Here is a 20,361-nt window from a genome sequence, read left to right as displayed (position 1 = left end):
GCCTGCCCAGTCGCTCACGTCTGTGTGCCCTTGCACTCGTGCCGATGCAAGTGGTGAAACAAAGAGTCGGTTAAATCCCCCGAGAGGAGAGCAGCAATGTGAAGAACGGCTGACCGGGACGGCAGCTGGGAGCGCTCCCCTGGGCGGCGAGGCTGGCTGTGCAGGTCCCAGCCTCAGCCGCTCCTCCAGACTCCCGTGCTGCTCGCAGCCCCCTCAGCTGTCACGGGGATCTCGGTGCAAGCTGTGATCACGGAAGCAGTCTCGGTTACATACACAAATATATCCCAGCCCCCTCCAATATGTGATTTTTCAATTCTGGCCCATTTCAGGGTCCCAGTTCATCATCTGGCCCCAAAACAGCGGTGCTGGTAACCCTGCTGGGGGACTGCGGGGTCAGTGAGACAGCAATAAGCAATAAGCAGTCTCTGCCCGAGGCCGGTGTACCACGCATGGCAGCGCCGGTTCCAAGCAGGGGCTCGCTCCACGTCCCGCAGCACCGCCCCGCCGCGTGCCAGCATCCGCTATCGGCCCTTGGCCAGGAAGGGAGCGCCTTGCTCCAAAGCCAGCAGAGCTGTACAACCCTCCGGTCTGCACTTGGTCACCTGCTCCAGCCAGGTCCGAAAGCAGGGTGTGTGCTGTCCCTCAGGCGCGCCTGTGTTTCCAGAAATGTGCAGAACTTCAGGAGCTGACTGACGCAGTAGCAAAACTTGGCCAAGGGTACAAACTGGCCCTGAATACGTGTGGGCTGGAAAAGTGAGGAAAATATCTAGTGATCAGAGCAGTGAGGAGGGGAATAACCTCTCGATAGAATTAATACAGGCAAAAATCTTATTACTTGTAAGTTGGCGCCCCTTTATGGAAGGAGCTGCGCGACGGCGGGGCCCTGGGGTTGGTCTCTCCCTGCAGCCTGCCAGGAGCGTTCAGCACGGCGCTGCCCTGAGCGGAGTGACTGGAAGCGGTGCGCAGAGCCGCACCTTCGGCAGGGAGAGAAAAGCCTACTCAGAGCAAACTTGTGCCCGTTAAAATTTGCAGCCAGCGCAGGGAGCCGCGCAGCTCAGGCTGCTGGTGCCCATGAGGACAGCGGCGTGGCTGGCAGCGGGTCACGCCTGGGTCGTATGGCTTTAGCTGTGATATCTGTGCACCGGACACAAACGCAGGCTCCACGCCCGTTCCCGCGCAGCGCGGCCCGCCGCCTGTCACAGCCGGCCGCGGCGGGAGCGGGGCTCGAACCCGCGGCGCTCCCGTGCGGGCGGCGCAGGCGCAGTGCCGCGGCAGTCCGCGGGCGCGCGGGGGATGCCGGCTCCCGCCCGCCGCCCGGCCCCGCCGTCGCCGCCGCCCTGCGCGGGGCTGGCCCGGGGGGCAGCGCGGGAGCGCGCGGGGGCTCCGGCCGGGGCGCGGCGCTGATGGCTCTGGCGGCGGCGGCGCTCCCCCGGCGGCGGCAGGGAAGCGGCCCCGCCTGCCCGCCCGCGCCCTGACCGGGGCCGCGCCGGCTGAGCGCGGCGGGGAGGCGGGGTCCGCGGGGCGGCCCGGGCTCGGGGGTGGCGGAGCCCGCGGCGGCTTCCCCGCTCGGCGGCGGGCGCGGAGGCGGCGGGGCGGCGCGAGCCCCCCCCGCGTTGCGTTGCGCCCGGCCCGGCGGGGCGATGTAGCGGCCATGCCCTGACGGGACGGCGGAGCGGACGCGCCAGCGGAGCCGCCCGCGGGGGATCGGCCGCTGCCGGCGGGGGCCCGCGGGCGTGATGGCGGGGCCCGGCCTGTGGGCCGGCATCAAGTCCCTGCTGCGGAGGAGCGAGGACCCCTTGTTCCTGAACGACTCCAGTGCCTTCGACTTCTCGGACGAGGCGGCGGACGAGGAATTCCCCCGCTTCAACAAGCTGCGAGTGGTGGTGTCGGACGAGGCGGCGGAGGCGGCGGGCGGCGCGGCCCCGGGCCTGCCCTCGGACGAGGACTCGCCGCCGGAGCGGGAGCGGGAGGCGGCTCTGCGCGGCCCCCGGGCCGGCCGGCCGGACCCCTGCGGCGGCTGCAGCGGGCGGCGGGAGCGCGCCGGGCGGAGGAAGGTGAAGAGGCGGCTGACGCTCGCCGCCCTCCTCTACCTCCTCTTCATGACCGGGGAGCTCGTAGGTGAGTCGGGGGCTCTGGGGGCCCCCCGCGCTGCTCCGGCCCTGGGTTTAGCTGTTTGCCGAGAGAAACCGCCTGTGGCTGGGAGAGCTCGGGGGGATTAGCTGCAGGGAGGGCGAAGGGGCAAAGTCCGCCCGTATTTCCCGTGCAGTCAGAGAAAGGGGAACCTGCAGCTCCCGTACCTGAACCAGTCCTTACCTCATCAGTCCCCCCAAATGGCACAGAATAGGCATTTTTTGGTATGTCTGATGGCTCTTTATTTCTCCTTGTAAGCTTCTCTTCACAAGTTTGTAAGGTGTTTTTAGCAAGGAAGAAGGGGCATTCTATTACAGACATAAATAAAAGAAGATGAACAATTTCATCCTCAGTATTTTTTAATTGCTGCCATAAAATCGTGCTGTGCTTGCAGCAAGAGAAGAAGAGGGCAATACGGTTTCTAAGTGTGACATTGACTGTAATAACAGCACTCTGGTGTTGGGGGGTGTTCATCCCTGCTCGCCAGATACAGCAATGCACTGTTCCTGACAACTGACAAGGCAAATCCTGAGCTGGCAGTAACAACCCAGTGAAGAAGCCACTCTCAACAACTTCCTGATGTCCTGCTGTGCTCCCTATGCATGTGCCCCATCCAGGCATAAATCTTACGAGCAATGTCAATCCAAACAAGTGTTTTAACACTTCCCATTACAGCATCTAAGAGTACCAAGTAGGATCAAATCCTTTGTGGTTTTTTGTTTGTTAGCACTTGGCAGAAGTACAGTGGGGTTCTACCTGGACTTTTGTTCCTATATAAGTGTCTGATTGATACTGGCCAGAATGAATCTGGTGCTCAAGTTCAGCTTTTATTGCTCCCTCATAAAGACACGCTATCATTTGCTGTTCAGGTTCATGAGAACCTGTGCATTATACAGCAGTCTCTACAGAACGACTGTGCTTTATTTAATAGGCCATAGTAGCATGGGCTCAAGATAACATTAAATTCCAAGGTCCCTTGGATGCATAGATGAGCTATTAAATGTTATGCCTTCACCATTATCTAATCATTTTCACAAAGGATACACAAAGTACTGATGACTTAATCTCTGTTCACGTACCACTGTCAGTGTCCTGTTACCGGATACCTTTCGGATACGACCGTGCCATTCAGTGCAAGTGCCTGCTCGGTGCTGCTCAGCCTCCTGAGGAATGCTTGAACTCGCTCCTCCGCTTACCCCTGAGCTGGAGTAGTGGGGAGCGTTGCACAGTGCCAGTACATTGACGTGTGTGCTGAGCCAGGTCTCTCTAGCAACTGTAACAATTAATTGCTTTTAAATTGCCTTCATTTTAACATACAAGTCTAAATCAGATCTAATCAGATGAATTATTTGCCATAATTCACCAGAAAAAAAAATAAATAAATCCAGTCACAAAAACTTTCTGGAAGTGAAGAAGAGAGATGCCTCAGGTATGGTAACATGGGACTGACATCCTCCTCCTCACCTGTGTGGATTTGGTCAGTAATGGCTGAAGAGCTGACGTTTGCTCGTGTAACGTGAGCTCGTGCTCTTGGATCAGTCGTCCTCTGACAGCTGTGAATTGTGTCTTTAAGACAGAAACTTCTACAAGGTGGACAGGGAGCAAAATTGTTGCTTGCGTATAAATAATACCATTTGTCCCACGTATATAGAAAAAATCCCAAGGACAAATGGGCCGTTTGTCAGAGAGAGACCAGAATACTGACTGTATCTGCACCAGTTTCATTTGGGGCCTTGTTTCAGGAACAAGGGTTAATGGAAGGAAGTGGGTTTGTCTTTCACCATCTCTCAGTGTGTGGCTAGTCATTAATAACACTGCCACAATATATGCGCTCGTCCTAGATGAGGCACTCTGCATCAAACCTGTTGCAGGGATCTGGTAGAATCCCTTCATTTGCCCCCTGGCTCCTTTTTTTTCTTTGGCTGAGACTTTGTTTCAGCATGAACTCAAGTAAATTTGATAAGCAACATAGTGTTATATCCCAGACATAGACATCCTTTAACATGAGAGTGATTTTATTTGATTGTACTCATATCAGAGTACTGATAGGTGCTGAATTTAGTTCATCGGAATAACGTGCCTGAGCTGTTGGCAGCTTGATGCTGAAGTCACTAAGAGTGTAGCTGTTGGGGGCTTTGGATCTGATTCATGCTAGTGCAGACCTCTCCATGCCTAGTGCAGGGAGAGCTCTAGAAATAATAGGTGTAAAAATACTCTCTCATCGCTGTCACATCATCTGTTGTTTCTCCCTTACAGCCGGGACTTCTGCAGGCTCAGGTCAGGGTGCCGGATTTGTCTGTACAGAGCGTTAGTACTGTAGTGTGGGCTCATCCCCCTCAGGTTTATGTACACGGTTACCAGCTCTGTTTCGTTATTAGGACACTGAGGCAGACGGCACTGAGGGCCAGACCCATAAAACATTCAGGCATCCAACTTCCACAGAGAATAAACAGAGGACTTCGGCATCTCTGTACTTTTGTGGATCTTGACCTGAGTGACTTGTCATAGGGCAAGTAATCAGCAGCAGAACAAGTAATTAAAGATGGAGCCCTCAAGTCCTGGGTCAGTGCCCTACCTGTTTAATTTATTTCACTCCAGACCTGTGTTGTGTTCTGTCTGGTTGGTTTTAAATATTGCAACTTTTTAAATTGATCTGTAGCTCAGGTATTTGGGAAACTTTGATTATACAGGACATTTTAACTGACTTCTATGATCTTCGACAGATTTGAGGTTTTTGACAAAAAGTCAGAAGACCCTATCAAGACAATTAATTTGTTCAGTAAAAATCTTTCTGCTGTCTGTTACCAATGTCAAGACAAAGGAAATCTTGTTTCAGCAGCTTTTTTGTGAAATCTTGATTGGCATATTTTTTCCAAAGTATAGCCGAACTCATTACCCCAGCCCACCTCTGTGTTTGTTGTTTAATTTGATGAACGGTCGTTGTAAAAGTCAAATAACAACTTACACTTTGGGGGAACCATTTTGCATCAAGAAATGAAAAACATACTGTAAGTCCTAGTTAGCTTTTCTGACAGAATTTTGATGTTTTCAGCTATGTTTAGAGATTTCTAACTGATCATCCATGAGGAGGACTGCTGTCCTGCATGGGACACTGAAAGCAGTGGTGAGCCATCAAGCTGTCTATTTGTAAAGGTTATAGACGTCTTTTTTTTCCAAGCTGCCAGTTGTGTTTGAACAGCTCTTAGGCAGGCAGTACCTTTAACCAAGCAATGAACCAATACATTTGGAAACAGAGAACCTTTGATTTCAGAATTTCATAAATCTCAATTATGTTTTGTTCATCCACATGCTGCATTACGATTAGCTTATGTACCTGAATTCCTTCTTTATAATTTAATTTTCCAAGTCTTTAAAAGTGAGACACTAGCTGAAATAGAACTGATTCATCTTGGACTGAAGTGGTTCTTGAATACATGTGAATTAACATACATCCTTTCAATGATCATACATGTAAACTCCTGAATTGAATGTCCTTAGATATAAATTATTGTTTCTTCTGTGTTGACTATAAAAGAGGCTGAGTTGCACATTTCTAAGTCATATTTTTTTAAATGATGTGAGAACACAAATCAATTCAGAAAGGAAAGGTGTAACTCATTTTACTGAAAAAGCCACTGAATTGCTATATCTTAAAAACTCATTATTTTTGAGTTGTGACTGTCTTTGGAAAATTTCATACTCAGGAGAATTTGACTTAGAAAGTTATGAACAACTGAAGAAGGGCGGGATGGAGGAAGGGAACTGGAAAGGAATACCCACAGCCATACACACACACATTTTATGGCTAGTCTTCAAAGCAGTCGGCAGGTTGTGAATTTTCCTTTGCTATTTCCTCATGGTCAGCCCCTTCACTAAGACAGTTTTAATTGTATACGAAGATACCTTTACTCGAAATGTTAGTTGGAGCCTCAAGCCTGCCAAATGGCACACCAGCTGCATGCTTTGCTCAGTAGAATTTACAGGCTGAATGAAAATCTCCAGGTAAAAAGAGAAACTAAATCATAGCTGAGCTGACACTAAAGATATGATCTTTTTTGAGACAATGGGCTTACCTTCATGCATATGGAAGACAACACAGCCTGTCCTTGATTTCCCCTTTGGATAAAGAATGCTTAAGAGAGAGTTGCATTGTTTAAATCTCTCGCCCATCCAATAGCAGTATTTGCAATTGAATTGGAACAAAGATATTAACCTTTGATCTGAAGTTATTTGTCTCAATGCAGCTCATGATTACAAGAAAAAATTATGGTAATAAATAACAAAGAGAAATGCTGTGCAAGTGAAAGTCATTGTCTGCAATATATATTGGCAGAACTTAAACACTCTTGCCAGGACAGGGAATAATGAAGGTTAACAGATAATGTAATAAAAATAAAAAAGGGGCAGGGTAAATTTCCATGCCATTGAGTCACTGGATTTCTGTCCCTGTTCCATAATGTCAAAATATTGAACAGATGTAGTTTAATAAAAGGATCAGCTGATTAAACACATATGCAATAATATCTAGAGAAAAGATACAAAAATATTTTGGGCCTGATCTTGCAAATGTTATGGTGCAAAGAGTCTCTGTGAGAATAAAAAGAGTGAATCCTTTCAATGTTACTCTTAACAGAAAGCACACTTCACTGCACTTGTAACTATGGTAGCTTTAAATTACAGCATGGCATTTTGATTGTAATGGCAAAACCCCCCTGTTCAGTGATTATAAGAAAGGCTCTCATGCACTTGATACACTGTTCTGAAAATAAATAACTGTAAGCTGTGCTAAGAGGATATTATCTAGAATCATAAATGTCATATGTCCTGACTTTTCCAATTTTGTTTTCAGGTGGATATATTGCTAACAGTCTAGCAATTATGACAGATGCACTTCATATGTTAACTGACCTTAGTGGTATTATTTTGACCCTGCTTGCTCTCTGGCTGTCTGCAAAATCTCCCACAAAGAGGTTCACTTTTGGATTTCATCGCTTAGGTATGTAGATATCAGCTTTTGCTATTAACAGAGCATTTTAAGCAACAGCTGTAAAGATCACCTAATTCTAGAAGAATAGGTAACTAGAAAGAAAGTAGTAACAAACCTAAAAATTGCTTTAACACCCTGACTCTAATGTCCTTTCACTGGCCACTGCGGATCTGCTACGTAGCTTGTATTGCCACAAGGGAATAGATAATTAAAAAAAAAGTTTTAAAATTTTAAACGTCAACCAAAAGTGAAGTTTGATGGCAGAGTTTCACTCACTGGGAGCAGGATGAGTCTCTCCATCTCTGTGGAACCAGGACTAAGCAGATTCAGAGTTAAATTCAGAATGCTTGATTCATCTTCCATCTTAAAGAGGATGGTTGGGGAATTGGATACACGATGACATTGTAAATATGGTTTCCTACAAAGGAACGATGGTCTAAAAAGTTTAAAAAGGGTTCAGAGGAGGGAAACTGTCCCCAGCAAGAGCAAGGGTGGATATGCAGCTGTGTTTCACAGCCCATCTGCAGTTACTGGGCTGTTGCATTAGGTCAGGCCCCTGTGCACCCTTGCGTTTTGGAGTTGAGGCTGTTGAGATAAATAGGAACACATTCTCTGGTCACTCACTGTTACTGCTTGTGCGACACACTGAGGGGCTTGTTGGTGCTGGAGCTGTACATGTCAGTTGGTTGTTGCTCACCGGATTATTGCCAGTGCCCAGGATTTACAAAGTCCCATTGACTTCAGCAGAATTACGACACTGGAAAAAAGTCCTATTCAATGTGAAAAATGACATCTTAATCCAGAACTAAAAAGTTCTGTAGAGCGTATCATCAGAGAGCTCTGCCCTGCCAGAAGCTGTATAAATCAGTATTCCTCTTGCACTCTCCAAACCACACAAAACAGAGGTCAAAATGTCCCACGGTTTGCAATACAGTAAATTAATTAACCTCTGTCCATTTTAGGTGTCTGTAAAAAGAAGCGTAGACAGAATTATGTACTAGACCTTGGAAGGGTATTTTCAGGATTCATTACTTCATGTTTGGAAATGTAATGATGATAAAGGGTGTTTTCATGTGGTTGCTATCTGGGTATAATAATTCATAATATACAGATGCAGGTCTTGTAGACGTTTTACCAAAAGCTTCAACCTTTATTTTTCATGAAATACATAACTTCTAGTGTCACAGTCTGCTACCTCTGCTCTATACATATACATTCTATAGCATATATTTTTCAAGGAATTTCAGAGTCTTGTGTAGTTGTTATTTGCAATTCTTATTTTGGCTGCTAGAACAGCAGTAGAATTCAACAACTCCATCACTCCTAGTCATTTGTCATCAGTTAGTCACTAGTGCATGAATGCATAACTCTGTACACTAGCAAAGATTTTTGAGGCTTTAGCAAGAAAGCATTAACAATGCCAGCATTTCCCATTACAAACTTTTCTTTCAAGAAGTTTTAATTTTGCAATAGGAGCTCCCCTAATACTGAAACCTGACCTTGCAGGTATGCCCCTGGCATTTGCTCATACTCTCCAGAAGAACGTTTGCTGGCGTTTATACATACTTTAGCCCTAGTTAAAAATATTCTGAGTAGTTTATATGTCTTTGTAACTTTTCTAAAACCAAACAGTACATGCATTGGACTTGCCATGGCCTAGCTTAAAACAGGAGTTAAGAAAAATAAAATCAATTTATGTAGCCATTAAAATCTTACTCAGTTCTGTAAATTTGCACTGAGTTTTCAATTAATTAATTTGAGGGCTCCATAGCACTTTGCAAACACAAATCCCTGAGGATTCGTGCCACCTCACTTCCTGTATAATTTTTTTTTTTCCCCCATTTTACTGCCAAGAAGAATGCTGGCCAGACTGATCCAGTGGTGGCCCATGGGCTGGATCTGGCCCACAGAATTCGTCCGTATTGCCCACCATCCTCTCCCTGGGAGAAGCTACAGGGAGCAGGTTCTCAGTTCTGCGACAGTTACTCCCCCTTTTCTGCTGCCCAGTGCCAGTAGGTGTTCAAACACTGGAACAGGTTACGGGGTCTCCACAGCTGGAAATAGTCACAACCCAACTTGACACAGTGTGAGCAACCTGCTGTAGTTGACCTAGCTTTGAGCAGGACTACACAGCTCCCAGAGGCTCCTTCCTACCTCAGCCATTCTGCATGAGTTGCAGCAGTGCAGCTCGCTGTGTAGGAGGAAGAGGACCAGAGCCTGAGGGTGGGGGAAAAGCTGCTGTGGCTGCGGTGAGGAAGGGGAAGGGGGTAAAGGCCCTGCAAGAGGCTCCCAAACCTTGATCTAGGCTCTGCAAGTACAGAAGACAGGATGCTTCAAAATCACTATACACATTTTTTTTAAAGTCATATTCATGAAATTTATTTGCGTGATTTCAGGCACCACCATGGCCTGCGGGCCCAGTTTCACAGATCAGTGAATGCTGGCAATGGAACAAAGCTGCTTCTAGGGTACATCCTTGCTACAACGCATTTTTCCAAATAACCTATATGTAAGAAGCTTGTCAGTAAATAATATGAGCTCAACAATAGCTTGAATTTCATGAGAGAGATGTTAAAACACAACAGAATGTTAAAAATAGGGTACCGATTGAGCATCTGTCACAGAAAAAATCTGGAGCATTTGTTTAATGCGGGGAATATGTGCAAGAACTATCTCCTCACTGACCTGCTTTGCATTAAGTTTTAAGATAATCTGTACATAAAGTAAGCATGAAAACATTCTAATGAACAGTGTTTCTGGTACTCATCATCATTTTTGTTCGCAGAACAATGAATTTTCAAACTCATTCCAGTAAACATTGCATTGTAAAGACAACAGACCTATTAATTGTCTAGTCAAATTCCAGAATTAAATTAGCACTAGTTTTCATTTATTTGAATTCTCTTTGAATACATAATACATATGCACCATCTTCAATTTTGTTGATTTTTCAGTGGTGAAAAGGAAGCCAACAGATTCAGGAATGGGTTAGAAAACTAAAGGCAAAATAATGGAAGTTGCAGTCATGTCTAAAAAGGATTATATTCTTGAAGCCAAAAATAGTTCTGTTTCTCTACCAAGTGGAGATACCTCCTTCTCAGCAAGGCACTGAGCAGATCTCAGCATAGATATGGAACCTGGCATTTTTCCATTGCTGCAGAGACAATGTTAGTAATGACAGAATCAGTCAGTCCACCGAGGCAGTGCATAGTTCATTTCACAAGAAGTGAAAGATCTCAGCACAAATCTATAGTGCTGACATAACAATGATGCTGTGAAAGAAACTGCAAGGAGAACACCGGTTTCCGTTGCAGACAACATGGTTTTAGATTGTAAAACCACAATATGTTATTTCTCTGGTAAATGCTAATGTGCTAGGGACTCACAATTTTTTTAGAAAGCATTCTGGGAAATGTTCTAAGTAATGTATTATTTTTTTTTAAGGCTATTGCCCTGAATAATCCACCTGCTTTGTAAAGAACACTACCACTTGCACAGATATTTCCAGGATTTTCACGTTGCTCTGAAATCGTCTGAGATTGTGACAGTTGCCTGTCAGAGCCTTGTTACTGCCTGGCAATGCTGGTACTCGTCCAGGCATTGACACACTACCGAACAGCTGAATGTGTTGGTGTGAGTTGCTGCTCCCATAATGATGTTAACAATTCAGTGTATGGATCAAGTGATTTTGATGATATCGGAATGCTGATTTAGCTGCATAGTTTTGACTGTAATATTCAATAAATAAAATTAAGGCAGTTCTGTCTTAGAAATGATACCTGCAGTAACCAAAGTTGTACTACACACTGACAGAGTCAAAGCAGAGGGAGAAGCGAGGCAATTCTCAGATCAGTATTCTTGGAGCTATGGTACAGCCAAGAGCAGAATTTTGCCCTCACTGGGGAATAAATCAGGGCAACATGCGTGAAACAAGGCAGAAGAATAACCGTTAGAGTTCCAAGTAAGTGAATTCCAGCTCTGAATTCACACAGGAAAGCTAAGATCCCAGTGATCTATCTAGCAAGTGACAGTAATGGGCATTATGCATAATGATTACAGATTACTCAGGCAGGGCTGCGGATTTACACACAGTACAATGGAGCTAGCTTTAAGGTTTTCCCAGTGCTTTTTGTAAAGCCCTGTATTAACTTGCTTATAACTGAGACAGTCTTTTAACTAGACCATTGTTTTCTCTGTCTGATATCTCGCACCTTTTTTTTTTGCAGTTTCAGCTGCAACAGCGCGATCATTTGCAGAATATGAAGCTAGAGGGTAAAAGTATGTTTATGTTAAAAGGAATCTAGTGACCCACTTGGAAATACCTATATTCTTTACAGTAGGACCTTAAAGCTGTAGTGTGGACTCGTCCTCCTCAGGTTTATGTAGGCTATTACCAGCCAAATTTTATGACTGGGGTACCGAGGCAAACAGCACTAAGGTCCAGACTCAGAAAATATTCAGGCCTGTTTACCTCACATCAGAACAGCAGGAACCTTGTAGAGAGCTGTAACCACTTTCTGCAGATGTAAATGGCAACAGAAGGTGCAGGACAATGAAATATGAGGAGTTTTTGTTAACTTTCTAATTTTTTCTTTATTTAGATGTATGTGCCCTTCTGAAAGTCCCTTGTGATCAGCTAAAATTCCTACACCAAAATGTTGGTCATAACACTCTTACTTTTGTGAAATATGGGTATTTGGTAAACATTAGATAATGTTAAAGCAGTGTATTACAGCAATACAGAACCTTACATTAAGCAATCCTTCATAGCTGAACTCTGCAGTAAGTAACATGTATGTACACATATGTCAAGCTTAGGAGTTAATATGCCTGACAAGTTTGTACTGTTCAGTTCTTTAATCTTTTTATAATTGTTTTCTCCATTGCAAATACAAAAGGATATATAAAAGTAATTTCCAAATCCAGCTTAATAGTGTGGACACTTGAACTCAAGCTTTCTCTTATTTGTAGGTGGGCTGGTGATGTTTGAGATCACCTATCTTCCTCTCCCCTGGACAGGGCCTTTGTCTGCGACTTCTCAGGCAAAAGCTGGGTTGGCTGAAGAAGTCACAGTCATCGCTCACGCAGAAGTTTTCAGAGAAAACATGATTTGAGGGATATACAGACAGGGAAGTGTGAAGAAGTTGATTAGAACAAACTCCATTTGCTAATCCTATTTTACGAGTTTTATTTAGCACACAACTTGTTAGTTGTGCATTAGAGTTATAATACGCATAAAATAGTTAAAATAATTAAGGCTCTGTCCACATTCTAATTTGGAACTAGAAATAGATCTGAGACTTGCTTTTGTAATGTTGTTTCCTTTCTGTTTGCAGAAGTATTGTCAGCCATCATTAGCGTATTGCTGGTCTATATCCTTATGGCATTCCTCTTGTATGAAGCTGTTCAAAGAACTATCCATATGGACTATGAAATAAATGGCGATATCATGCTGATTACAGCAGCCGTTGGTGTTGCAGTTAACTTAATGTAAGATCTCCCTTCTCTCCATTAAGACTCGTAAATGTATTTCTGAATAAGCTGCTAATTCATTCATGGCCTGTAACTTTCTCATGGGATGTAATTTTGCTGGACCTCTTCATTTTCATAAGTAAGACAAGAAATTATACTGAGTATAAATTTTTGAATTATTTGGCGTAAAAGGAAATAAAAAGAAAAAAGCAACAAAATCCCTTACCCCACCAAACCCTCAAGCCTGTTTCCTGGAACATTTTTCTTCTTTCCCTTTCAGAATGGGTTTTTTGCTGAATCAGTCTGGCCACCTTCATTCCCACTCCCACCCTCACTCTCACGTACCTCAGTCGAACTCTCCTAACACAGCCCACAGCGGTAGCCATGGACACAGCAGCCTCGCCGTGAGAGCAGCGTTTGTACACGCCCTGGGGGACCTGGTACAGAGCATTGGTGTGCTCGTAGCTGCATACATCATACGCTTTAAGGTAAGGAATGGCTAGTATTTGAGGCAGGGTGGATTTTTTTTAATTTCAACTCCAGTGATTAAAAAGAGACTTGTTTTTGTAAGTTATTAAAAAAATACAAGCTTTGGACATTCAGGCAAAATAAGCAAAGACTATCTCTGTTATGTGTTTTGTAACTAATCAAACAAAAAGAAATACTCATGAAAGTTGGAGCTAGAAGTAACTGCATTTTCTGGGTCACATTTTATTAGTGAGCTTATTTTCATACATTCTTAAACACTTTGGACCTTCCCTTTCAGCCAGAATACAAGATTGCTGATCCTATATGTACATATGTATTCTCCATACTAGTGGTTTTGACAACAGTTCGAATTCTGTGTGACACAGGAGTTATTATTCTGGAAGGTAAGATCCGTGCCCGGTCTGCAGTACTCTACATGTCAAATACCAGTGAGCATTGGTACTTTTTTGACATCATGATCACCATCTCTAACAAAGTGGATTGTGTCTGGAGACGTGTTTATCCTGCTGCTGCTTTAGTCTGCTGGTTCTTGATGGCTCATCTAAATTGCCGCAGTCTTTTGGTGTCTTTGATCTCTGTGGTGAAACGTACAGAACTTTCTTGTGTGTCTGCAGTGGTGATCAGCTAAACCAAGTGAACATTTACTCAGACTCAGTTCTACACTTCCACTTTAATGACTTCTAAAGTTACAATTGACGTGAGTGCCCGTAAAAGGAGGAAGCAGGCTTAGGCCAAATGGCTGGACAGGTGGTTCACACCTGCCCTGTCTTCCCCTCTTCCACAAGTGCTGTTGTATTACTTGCGTGCTTCTACTGTTACCACAGGGGAAGCTACAAGTAAAGAGTGGTGTAAAAAGGAAGAATTAAAAAAAAAGGAAAGAAAAAGCTCAACATAAGCTGAAGAATCTTCTCTCATGCGGTGACTTACAGGGAAAGACGGCAGCAACGTTCTTCGCATTATTATAGCTAACATGCCAACTATTACTTCTTGATCTAGTACTTTTACCTTATGAAGGTGAAAATGTAAGGGATGGGAGAAAAACCCTAGGTTTCAACTTCCTTGCTGTCTTATCTGAGCTATTATTGACTTTTATTATGTTATGAGGTTAAATCAAGGACCTCAAAATCTTTAATGTCAAGTGCTTTTGCTGTCATTTAGGAGGAAAAAAAATTCCAACAAAATGTAAGTTCACTGAGAAGGCAAAAATGGTGAAATTTGCTTAAGAAACATCCATTAGCTCCAAGGCAATAGGTGAGATTTGGCTGAAGAAAACAGATAAGACAACTAATGATGTATCAGATTCCAGATGTTTGAGTTGTAGCTGTTTGCATAGGTATCCCAGTTGTCATAAAAACCTCCACATTAATGATGTTATTAAAAGTGATGATAAGTGGGCTTTATGTATGCTAGGGAATTCTTCCAACTCAAATTCAGTATCTCCGGAGAATGGACTTGCATTTATATTGGAGACTACTGCTACAACATTAGGGTCTTTGGAGTTGTATCAGTTTTTAGTATTAATTTTAACTTAGTTTTCAGCATTATACTAGGAATGCTAAATTAAAAGCTTAAATTATTATCGAATACAAGCAGTGGGATTCTAGCTTTTAATATAGATTTATAAGGCAGCATGGAAGTCTATCAATAGCATGATGTGAGATATCAAAATTTAAGTCCATGTTTCTTGGGAAAAAGAAAGCTGTAGAAATAATACCAGGCAGTTAGCTAGTTATTTATCAGTGAAATAATTTTCTGATAGTCTTCGCTAGAAGGAAAATTTTATTTAATATGAGACAATCCTAGGCACTGAACTTTCAAAAGAGATTATACTGGAACTAACATAATTTAAAAGGCAGTAAGGCATCAGGTCCAGAGAGGAGTCATCTAAAAATTCTGAAATTTGGGAAGCAAGTGGCTGAACTCCTCACAGTATGTATAATCAAACCACAAAACTGGAAGATAAGCAGTAAAAAGCTATGATAGATACAAAACTACCCAGAAACAGAGTTTATTCAGTATTTTTGTACTTTTTTGTGTGCCCATATTGATGATCTAAATTTGATTCTGCTATTTGTACAGCTAAAGGATGGAGTAGGGAAGCTATAGAGGTGCTGTAGCTGCTGAAAATATTACGTCCAGAAGAACTTCATCAGTGCAATTACTGATTGGCAAAGATGTCATGCTACAAGACAAAAGTCATATGTGTTAACCACTGCAGATGTATTACTATGAGCATTTGAAAATTATGTCAGTCATCTGAAGACAGAAGTTCCAGGAGACAGCAGGAGGCAGGCCCCAGCATTTTTTTTTTTTAAGATTCTGACCTTAGATAGGGGTTAGAAGCTGCAGTAAAGTCATCTACACAAGTATATCGCTCTAAAGGATCTAATGCTGGCTATCTCCAGAGTGCGGATTCTGCACAGGACAAATTACATTTGAGACAACACTGCAATTCCTGTACAACTTCTGTATCCATACTGGACTTAATATGCCAATTTGCATATTCTTCTCTATTGATAAGTTGGAAGTTACTAATCACTTCCAACAGCACAAATTATAAACCCTTTTGACATTGACATCTCTCACGATGTGTTAAAGGCCACTGAGAGTTTGCAGAAGACAGAATTATTTTATTTCATGTTGGTATCACAGGAGTTCCAAGGCATTTAAACGTGGATCGCATTAAGGAAGACTTGATGAAAATTGAAGATGTTTATTGTATAGAAGATTTAAATGTTTGGTCTCTCACTGCAGGAAAAACAACTGCCATAGTCCACTTGCAACTAGGTAAGCTGCTGTATAGCATAATTCTAGATTACATCTAAGTGTAGGAAAAAACCCCACTTTCTCTTCTTCATATTGTTACTGAAATTGAACCAGCAAATATTCTGGCAAAAAAAATCTGCTAACTATGGTTGGCCCAGAAGGACACAGCGTAAGTGAAAATCATGCAAAGAAAATACATTCATACTGAAACATCCAGTACAGATTTTTTTTTTGGGGGGGGGAGGAAGCAAGGATTTCTCCTCAGAAAGACAGGGTGATGTTCTAATGTGGAGCAATGTGAGATGTGAAAAAGAAATATGTTTTGCCAAAACGTGCTGATTTAGATACCTAACAATACCACGAATATTAATTCTTGTTAAGAAAGCTCAATTTGGGGGGTGGGGAGGGTGTGTCTAACACACACAGTTTTATCAAGATGTGATTCTAGTTAGAGGATACAGACCTGAAGGTGTAAAATAATATAGAGAGAATACACAGTAACCACAGAACAGTATTAAATTAATAACTGAGCATGAACAAAGATTATTCTCGTTGGTAACACCATGAAAATTTTGAGAACAGCTGGATTGTCCAGGTTTCTTGAGGAGTGAATTGTATTAATTATTTTCTTGATTTTCCAGTTCCTGGTAGTTCATCTAAATGGGAGGAAGTTCAGTCCAAGGCCCGACAACTGCTGCTGAACACATTTGGAATGTACAAATGCTCTGTCCAGCTTCAGAGTTACAAACAGGAAACAAGCAAAACCTGCGCAAGTTGTCAGAGTTCCAGTGCCTAATTTTGTATGTTTTGGGAACTGCTGCCTTATTCTTTATCTTATAGTCAAAGACTGGGAGCAATAAATGCAAAATGAAAACCATCAAATAGAAACCATTAATATGTGGACTTGTACCATGTGATATGCAGCAGGGAGAACTGGTGCTGCAAGAAGTGCAGTGGTTGCCCTACAGAACATGTATTTCACTCTCTCCCTTGTACTGGTCTATCCAATTTGTTATGCTTTTGAGAAAAAGCTGTTTTCAGATTATTGTTTACACACTGCAATGTGGCTCTGCAGATACCTCACAAATTACAGTCCAATATTGTCCTTCAACAACTACGTACCACAAAGTACCTGCGCTCCAAATGGAGCATCAAGTATTCAGTATTTCATTTAAAGTCTCTAATGCAGATCATGCCAGGGTTCCATAATACATCATGATACCTGAATTCATTATACAGTATTTTTGCAATAGTAATTTTCATACAGTATCTTAAACTCTGATGCATACAGTGCTAGTTGAAGTCTTCTGGGAATTGTCTCTTTGGAGACACTGCAAAATACAGAACTTCCTGTACCCAGACCAGAAAGTTAGCTTTAATCTGGGCATTCAGAGATCCAGACAGGACGGTCCTTGCCCAGACTTCTGGTATTTGACTAGAGACCCAACACTGGACCCAAAGTGTTTTAAGTGATCAGTTATCTTTCATGTATTTTAGAATAGGGTTTATACATTAGAAACAGGTTATTTATTTTACAAAGTTTTGACTTGTAAGATAAATTTATTATTAATAATCTTGAATGTCTAAACCAGCATTTGATTCCCATTAAAAGGCCGGTTGATTAGCATGCATTCTAATTAATAAATGTCCTGTAATTGGTAATTTTTCCATTATTATTTTTTTTAAAAAGAAAAATCAAATGATAGAAACTATGCTTGACATGGAGGTACTCTTAAACATAATCTACAGACATGCAAAATACATGCAGCTTCTAGCAGGAAAGTGCGGAGCAGAAGTTTTAGACATGTACTGTTCCCTCAGTCACAGATCTCGGACCTTTTCATCTTTGCTTTGACCATCGTATGGCAGTGTCCTGGCAGAAATGTCACTGCAATAGTAGTCCCTCACTACTTAGCTTTATGAATAAAGCAAAATCCAAGCAAGCTCAGTAACCTAATGGTGTTGGACAACAATATTGTAACGTCATGTTGGAAAACATCACAGCAACCTACAGAGGTAGAAAGGCCTTTCCTTGTTTATAGAAGGATGAGGCAATTTGAAACGCCTATTTATTCGTCCTCGAAGTCCACAAAACAGAATCGCTTAGCCTCATGGTGGAATCACTGTACTTCAAATGTATGCAGGATAATAAAACGTGACGCTAAGCTATCACACATCTCCACGCTCAGATTTACGGCTGCTTCGGAAGTCATTTGCACTGAAGAAGCCAAGCGCAACAAGAATCTGATGCGAAGTTCAGCAGGTGGTAAGAACTTGGCTTCAAGTATTTCTTCTTATCCTGTACTTTGATCTTTATGCAGAACTTCCACTGACATCAAAAGTAGTTCTGTATGGGGATCAGAAAGGGTATTTTTTGCCCAGTAATGGATATTGTGATACTCAGCTGTGGATACTTAAAGCTATTGTCTATTTTGAAACTTGTTAGGGTTTCACATATTCATCGTGCTGATTTATACCTGCAACTGGTGGTAACAATCTTGGCTTCTTTTCTCCCCTTTTTTTGAGGTAGGGGTCACATGATAAATTTTAGAAGTGAGAACTGACAGCACAGTATTAATTTGGACAAAGTGCACATGACACTGGATTACGTTTGTATCTGTTCTGGCAAGAAATGGGAACACGAGTACAGCATGGGAGCAGACACAGCTCAGAGGTGAGGTAGCACTGTACTTGGGAAGTTAATGCTTCAACACAAACACGATCATTAATTAAGCCATATCACAGGTCATGAAAAATGCACATCCCATTCTTACAAACTTACTGGAAAAAAAATTACCACAAACAACAGGTATTTTGCACATACTAATACTCAAATAGGTTTTAATTAAATTTGGGTTTACAGTTGCTGTAATTAGCAGTTGAAGTCCAGTAGATGTATTGTATTTGGAGTTTTTTATTGTAATAATTTACTGCACATTTGTTTAATTGAAGAAGAAAGCAGAAGTGTGTTGCTTTATTGTGGGTTTTATTAAATCAATTATTAAACTTCACATTGTTGTCTTATAAAATATTTATTTGTATTACTGTCTCTTGTCGTCATCTTGGATTCTTACAGCAGCTGTTTTTTGAAGTGTCTGAACACTCAAGCTTAACTGAGTTTGGAGATGCTATATATAGAATGAATGATGTCTCCTTCTTTAGTCAGAACAATTTAAGTCTTGTTATTTTCCGTGCAATAATTGCACTTTAGAAAATATAAGCTGACAAAGTGTGGTGAAGAGCAGCTATAAAACAACTGGCAAAACATTCCTAAAACCCTACGTTTACCCTTGAGGGGCCCTTGTTATCAAGGCCTATAGACTAGACGGAGTTCAGGGGAAAAGCAACAGAAGACGAAATGAGAATCAAGAATAAAAGAATCAATGCATCTACCTCAGGAAGACTCTGAAGCATACATGCCCTCTTTTAAGGTCTAACTAAGCTCACACTGAAATTTTTATCTGTGTGGCCTACCTCTAATTCTTTTCTTATTCTTTATAAATTATTTAGGACACAGGTCGTCTAGCACTGCTATGTTTAATGTCAGAATCTAGTATTCTTCTGAATCTGCTATAAATCAACATCAAAAGGAATAGGCATATTATCACTTATAATACTCCTAGTAATGGAATAAATGAGCACAACAGAACTATAAAAATAACCAAGCAGAAACTATTAGTACATTTACTTAAAGGGATAGAGAAATATTCAGAAAGTAACGCTGATTTGCAAATAGACTACCAGGGATTTATGACCTAATGCACAGTAACAGTACTTTGGAAGTGCAAGTGCCCATAAAAGAAGACAAGTTATTTTTATAGACATTGCAAGGTCATTTTCAGTATCAGCTTAAGAGGAAAGGGGCCTTAGTATAAATAAGAATCAGGTCTAATGTCTTTCCAAGCAGCTCTCCACCACATACAGATTATTTCATTTACACATTCTTACAGTACTCTTTTCCTTCTACAAAATCCTCTGCTTCAAATTAAAATGCATTTCCTTAACGGGATTTCTCTCTCACCAAGAGACTCGTAAGATTCGAGCAAGCTTCCCCAACTAGTGTCCCTGCTTTCCAGAGCTGTGCTGCAATAAACAACTGAAATCCTGTTAAAATTCTGCCACCTCTAGCAGTCTACGCGGGGAAGACATTTTTCCTTTCTTAATCTGTGATTGTAATCCATCCTTTTCTGAAGCATGGATACAGCTTTGATGACGACCTACTCACATGAGTCAATGAAGCGTTTTTATATTGAGCAGACTGCAAACCCTTGCATCCCTCTCCTCTATTCTGAAATGTTCTTATCCTAAGCAGAAAATTAACACAAACCTATTTTATTTCTGAATGCTTTCCTTGCTTAATTTTGTCTTTTTGTTTTGTTTTGTTTTTAAATTGTGTTGACATTTAGTCCTTTCAATACCAGCAGCATTTCCTTCTACACCAGCAGAATTACCATTCAAAATAGCATACCTGAATCTGGTCTTATTTTACTACTGTACATATCTTCTGTTTCTTGCAG

At 42.2% G+C, this 20,361-nt stretch overlaps 1 protein-coding gene across 5 annotated transcripts; it reads left to right on the top strand.

Moving 5' to 3' along the window:
* The first annotated feature begins 1,579 nt into the window (after positions 1-1,579).
* Positions 1,580-18,855, top strand: SLC30A4 (solute carrier family 30 member 4). Of its 5 annotated transcripts, XM_075431440.1 has the most exons (7): positions 1,603-2,118; positions 6,980-7,126; positions 12,454-12,607; positions 12,870-13,077; positions 13,356-13,461; positions 15,731-15,865; positions 16,486-18,855. In XM_075431440.1, exons 1-7 carry the CDS (start codon positions 1,737-1,739, stop codon positions 16,638-16,640), a joined length of 1,287 nt encoding a protein of 428 aa, XP_075287555.1. In that variant the 5' UTR covers positions 1,603-1,736; the 3' UTR covers positions 16,641-18,855. The 5 variants fall into 5 exon arrangements, with proteins under 5 accessions (XP_075287556.1, XP_075287557.1, XP_075287558.1 ...); XM_075431441.1 differs by lacking the exons at positions 12,870-13,077; positions 13,356-13,461; positions 15,731-15,865; positions 16,486-18,855 and adding an exon at positions 11,344-11,389 and having other exon boundaries at positions 1,580-2,118; positions 12,454-12,560; XM_075431442.1 differs by lacking the exons at positions 12,870-13,077; positions 13,356-13,461; positions 15,731-15,865; positions 16,486-18,855 and adding an exon at positions 11,344-11,395 and having other exon boundaries at positions 1,580-2,118; positions 12,454-12,522.
* Positions 18,856-20,361: the final 1,506 nt, after the last annotated feature.

Source organism: Opisthocomus hoazin, chromosome 10, assembly GCF_030867145.1.
Source record: "Opisthocomus hoazin isolate bOpiHoa1 chromosome 10, bOpiHoa1.hap1, whole genome shotgun sequence".
In the NCBI taxonomy this organism is placed as follows: Eukaryota; Metazoa; Chordata; class Aves; order Opisthocomiformes; family Opisthocomidae; genus Opisthocomus; species Opisthocomus hoazin.
Note: the sequence above shows the minus strand (reverse complement) of the source record. Positions and strands in the feature narration are given on the sequence as shown.

What these genes read in the sequence shown, in the direction of transcription:
- SLC30A4 (XM_075431440.1), top strand. Translation starts at nt 1,737, where the DNA reads ATGGCGGGGCCCGGCCTGTGGGCCGGCATCAAGTCCCTGCTGCGGAGG. An exon ending in TTTTGGATTTCATCGCTTAG is followed by an intron (nt 7,127 to 12,453) that starts GTATGTAGATAT and finishes TTCTGTTTGCAG; the next exon opens with AAGTATTGTCAGCCATCATT. An exon ending in GGTGTTGCAGTTAACTTAAT is followed by an intron (nt 12,608 to 12,869) that starts GTAAGATCTCCC and finishes TTTCCCTTTCAG; the next exon opens with AATGGGTTTTTTGCTGAATC.